This window comes from Chinchilla lanigera, unplaced genomic scaffold (assembly GCF_000276665.1).
Source record: "Chinchilla lanigera isolate Chin_1 unplaced genomic scaffold, ChiLan1.0 scaffold00002, whole genome shotgun sequence".
Classification (NCBI taxonomy): domain Eukaryota; kingdom Metazoa; phylum Chordata; class Mammalia; order Rodentia; family Chinchillidae; genus Chinchilla; species Chinchilla lanigera.
Genome location: NW_004955403.1, coordinates 57,788,036 through 57,793,415, shown reverse-complemented (window position 1 = coordinate 57,793,415; position 5,380 = coordinate 57,788,036). Strand labels below are relative to the sequence as shown.

The window sequence follows — 5,380 nt, the reverse complement described above, 5'->3', positions numbered from 1 at the left end:
CGTGGGCCCAAGGCGCATGGGCGTCAGCCACGGCCACGGTGCTGCCTGAGCGTGGACAGATGTGTCGGCCCCTGAGCTCTGCCACAGCTGGAGGAACAGCAAGGACCTCGTGGTGGCGACAGGCCGGGGTCACCGGAGCTCTGGCTGTGCCCAGGGCCTCCCCGCAGTGAGCCTGCAGGGGCGCCCCGTGGGTTTCAGGGACGTTGCTGGGGTCTTGGCTCCGAGCCGCCTGGCAGCACCTGGTGCCACTGTTGCCCCTGCACGCCTGAGCACCTGCCCCTCCCCCCGAGGCAGTGCTGCCCCCACCCAGGCTGTGCCTCTGTGCCTCAGCTCTGTTCCCAGCTCTGCAGGGAACTGCGGCCTGCGAGCTGCTGCTCAGCTTCTCTACTGGGTTTCATTTTATTTTATTTTTTTTGGTGCTGGGAATCGAACTCATGACCTCATGCCTGCTGGCAGGTGCTGTGCTGCTGAGCTATATCCTGGCCCCTCTGCTGGCTTTTCATAGCTTCTGGTAGTTTCAGGAATACCACTTTGCTTGTCTTAGAGACTGTCAGCGTTTCCCTCGCCTACCAGTTAGATCTTTCATGGCGTGGTGGTCTTGGACGCCAGGGTTCAATCCATTTTCCCTGACAGTTCCTTATTTGGGGAGTAATTTTAAACAGTTTAACAGTGGGCGTGTTTCCTGTCTGCCAGCAGTGGTGTATAACATATAAACGCTCTCATCTCTTATTGCCAGGTTTTCTTTCTTGTTTTTTTTTTTTTTTTTTTCTTTTTTCAATACAGAGGATTCACCCTCGGGCCTTTGCACTCTGCTACCTCTCTAGCTCTTCCTAACTTTTTCCTTTGAGACTCACTTGATCACTAACCAAGCCCAAGATGGGCTTGAATTAGTGATCTTCCTGCCTCAGCCTTCCAGAATGCTGGGATTACAGGCCTGTGCCACCAGGACAGACTGCCAAGTCTGCTCATAAAAGGAAGTGCTATACTTTATATAAGAAACTTTTCTGAACATGTTCCTTTAATCTGCACAGCTGCATAAACCTGTGCTCCAGTCAGCTACGGAAAAACCTGACCAAACCTGAGCCACACAGGACAGTGAACCAGATGGGCACTGGCAGCTAGAGCAAGCGTACTGGGGTCCCCAGGTAGTCACGTCAGACCTGGGGCAGCAGACGGGAGGGTGCTGGAGGAGGACTGCATGAGCCTTGCATTGCAGGGCATTACCTTTCCTACGCTTTCACCTGGCCGTAAGAAAGTAGCACCAAACACAGGCACCAGGGAAGGAGCCACGGCGGGGGACAAGCAGCACGGGGGAGACCTCACGGTCACAGGTAGGGGCTGCTTCCACATCCCTGGGAGAAACGTCACTGGGACACTAGCATGGACAGCAGACAGCAAGTGTGAGGGTCACACACACAAGCATAGGATGTCCTCCTGAGGGACAGGGCAGAGGCCAAGCCTGGAAGATGACCTCAGTTTTCACACTCAGGAGCGAGCATCGCTGTAAAGGTAGGGTGAAGTATGAACCACCATCGAAAACGAGATTTCACACAAAATTCTATGCATTTCAGGACTTGGCAGGTATCACGATGCAACTTTCTCAAGCACGTGGGGTCTGTGGGGAGAATTCTCATGATGACTGTCAGATCCGGGACAGAACCTGCCTGCACACAGATTATGAGAGAGCTCCCAGCTCTGACACATCTGCCCCACCCATCACTTCCTGGGCGTGTGTGTGTGTGTTTTCAGTACTGGACTTTGAACCCTTCATACTGAGCTACATCCCCAGCTGTTATTTTTATTTTGAGACAAGGTCTTGCTAAGTCCCTAAGTTTTTTAGGCTGTGCTCAAACTTATGATCCTCTTGCCTCAGCCTCTCAGAGAGCTGGGATTACAGGCAGGCACCACCATAGCTCATACGTTCTTAAAAAGACAGCTGTCTGTCTCGCTCATAGCAACAGCTGGGTGCACGTGTGAGCTTCCTGACCGCGGGGAAATTAGGGAGCCCAGTTGCTTAGAAATCTTAGAGACCAGTGAGGAAATTTCAAACCCCTTTGTTTTGCTGCAGATTTGATGTTAACCACGGTAGTTCAGCCTTAAGACGTTTTCTGTTTCCACGTCATAATTCGGAAACTCCCTAACACTCAGGGCAGTGATGGTCCTTCTGAGTGATCAAAGGGCAAAGACCAACACGGGAACTGCGGCGTGGCACCCGGCCATCTCAGGACCACATGTTTGTGACTTCGCTGTGCCGGGCACAGCCCTGGCGTGCCTAGACCTCGGGGGTCCCGGACAGCTGACACCTCCAGAATGCAGCGCCGGCTACTGGTTCAAGCCTGTGCAGTAAGAACATGCTCCTCTCTCCGGGGTCTCGCCGGGTCCCCGCCCACTACACAGCCACTGTGGCTCAGAGGTGCCTCCCTTAGAACAGGCAGTGACTGTGACGTGGACCGCGAGCTTCATCTACCAAGTGCCTTTCCTGCGGTGTGCAATGTGAGCAACGCCTGCGTGGCGGCCCCTGCACCTGCACCTGGCCCTCGTGCACAGCCACCCACCCCAAGGCCACCTGGAGTGGCCTGGTGGCCGCGCGCCCTCTTTTCTTCCTGTGCCTTTTCTGCCCTCCAGTCCCTTTGTCAGGGATTTTGTCCCCAGGCCTTTGCCTCTCCAGCCCTGCTCCCTCTGTCTTGCTGCTCACAGATCGCCCTCTGTCCACCCGGGAGCCAAGCCCGGGGCAGAGAGGCCCATTGTCCTGTGCTGGCTGGGGACGGCCGGGCGGCCACCGCACACAAGTGCCCTTTCTATGCGCCGTGCACTTCCTGTTGCTGGCGGCGGCAGCATCTGGGAGCAGAGCAGAGACACCCATGACCTCTGCCCCGTGGAGAGGTCGCAAGTGAGGCATGGAGAGAAGGTGCTGGCCTGTCCAGCCCCTGGCTTCCTTGGACGTCAAGCTGCGGCTGAGCCGAAGGTCACAGCGTTGTGGTCCCCTTCTCTGACCTCAGTGGGGACCGGCTGTCTGTCCTTCCCTCAGCCGCCCTGTCGTGGCCTCATCTCCATCCCGCTGCCCCTGCTGGTCTCTGGCTCTGTCTTATTTCTGTTGCAAAGGCTTTTTCAAGCCTCATTCAAGTACCGTCTGTCAAGGTCTGGACTCCGGGGAAGGACGGGTACAGAGAAGTGCTGGGAATCCGACCTCAGCCTCCTGCTGGGCTCTGACCGAGGCAGGGAGCAGAGAGGAGCAAAGTGTCTCGTGGGTCAGACATGAAAGCCATCCCATCCCGGAGTCTGCGGTGAGGACCGGACCTAGGCCGGGGCAGGCGGGTGCGGGGGGCGATCCCCTTCACTGCAGGTGCCAGGCCGGGTGGGGGCCAGGCTGGGAATGTGGACAGGGTCGGCCTTGGAAAACTAGTGGCCCTGGGGAGGCCCGGCAGGAGGGGGACACAGCCAGGAGGGGTGGCTGGGGCCCTGGTGGAAGCAGGGGACCCCAGCCGGTCCTCCCCACTTGACATATGTCTGGCTGATCTCGCTGTGGCCTTTTCCTGCCCGAGGTGAGACCAAGGTGGACACCAGGTCCAGGCCCATGTCCCTGTCCTCAGGGGGTGGGGCCTCACTGGGCCCTGCAGGAGCTCGGTGTGGGACCAGAGGAGGGGCCTTGGGGCCCTCATGTACCCGAGAGGGCTGTGCGTGGCTTCTGTCACCTGGAGTCAGAGGCGTGAGGCTGGGGCTGTCTGCCTCTGCCCCCCGTGGCTATACTGGGCCTGGCCACCTCCTGCTCTGGGTCTCAGCCCTGACTCAGAGTCCAGCTGTTCTGTCTGGGTCTCTTGAGGGTCTGGCACTGTGGCCTGTGCCCAGCTCCTCAGTCTGCTGGGCCTGTCCCTCCTGTACACCCGCCCCTCCAGGGCCCTGCCCTGCCTGGCTGGCACGTTCTGTGCCTGGCCTGTGCCCAGGGTCCCCTGACCTCCTTCTGCTCCACCTTCTCTCTTGCTGGCCACACCTGGGCCCCTCAGCGGCCTCCTCGGTCTGTGCCTGGAAGCAGAGCCAGGAAACCAGGAGTAGTGGGTTCCCCTGGGTCGCTGAGAGGCGCTCCTGGGCCCCAGGTGTGGCCAGTAGCCTCACCAGTGCCCACACTGAGTCCTGAAGGGCGCCCCTGGGCCCTCAAGCGCTGCTAAGCCCTGCCCTTCGCAGCCTGGCCGCCCTGCACTGGGCCCCTCCTGATGGATCAGGGTGGGACTGAACTGCACCGCAGGCGTTTCCACTGTGGGAACATTACCCTGGTGCCCCGCAGAGTCCTCCCCTCGCTTCCAGCACACCCGTCCCAGTGCCTCGCCACCTTCCGGAGCAGTTCTGCAGTCCTCTTGCTGCAGGGTCTTTATGAGGTGGGATCAAAAGTATGAACGCTGCTGCCCAGCACCGCCAGTGAGAAAACTGCTCGTGAAACATCCCGCTGCGTCCTCGTCCCGTGTCCGCCAGACCTGGCACTTTGGGACTTCCGGCTCTGCCTCAAAGTCAGAATGACCACGAAGGGCCAACATCCGGGGCAGCTCAGGACAGCGAGGCAGCCGGGACAGCACAGCTAACCACCCTCAGGAAAGAGGGCTCCGAGCTGCTGGAGTGGTGAGGAGGAAGGGATGAGTTATTCCCAGCGTGTGGGGGGCGTCTGAGGGGGTTCATGGCTGTGTGTCTCCTAGTGTAATGAAATTTAAAAATTTTAAGCACGTTTCTGATCACGGTTTGTAAGCCACAGGTTCAGTGGTGAGGGTCGTGGACCACACTCTGCTTACCCCAGGGTACTCTCTGCTCCTGTGGGAAGCACTGCAGCCTGCTCCATCTGTGATTCCTGGGCCTTGTTCCCAGCAGGAGGCCGCACTGCAGATCAGCCCACGCATGGGCTTGGCGCCAGGCCCGCTGTTGGAGGGCGGCAGCAGCAGCCGGGCTGTCCGGTGGGCACTGCGGGCCCTATCTCGCCCGCGTGGGCGGAGCAGGGCTGCTGGAGCCCGGGCAGCGTCTGTGCCGGCATCTGCAGGGGACAAGGCGGAGGGACGGCACTGCCCGCGCAGCACCAGGCCGGGAGTGCCGGGAGGGCGTGGAGCTCCGCGGCTCCCCAGAGCCTCGCATTACCAGGATGCGTAGTTTCCCTGTTCAAACGCAGGACAGGGTCCTCGGCTCACTGCCCCGGCCACGCACGGCAGTGGGACGCCAGCCGGACGCCAGCCACAGGGCCACCGCTGCTGTGCCCTGTCTCGGGCCAGGTCTCCAGCCTGCGGCGTGACCGCACGGCCCAGGAATCAGGCTGCGCACAGCCGCGCCTCCCGGTCCACCGCACCAGCGGGGAGCACGCGGCCGCCCGCGGGGCTGCACGGGGCCGCGCCATCGCCCCCTCTCGCTC

General features: G+C 60.1%; 1 protein-coding gene across 1 annotated transcript in view; it reads right to left on the bottom strand.

Annotated features, from left to right (window-relative positions):
• Positions 1–5,040: 5,040 nt before the first annotated feature.
• The window catches only part of LOC106148679 (translation initiation factor IF-2-like), a gene marked incomplete in the record, with an annotated part of 1,139 nt that continues 799 nt past the window's right edge, over positions 5,041–5,380 (bottom strand). The window contains 1 exon segment of the mRNA XM_013514984.1: positions 5,041–5,380. Coding sequence (XP_013370438.1) covers positions 5,134–5,380 — 247 coding nt within the window.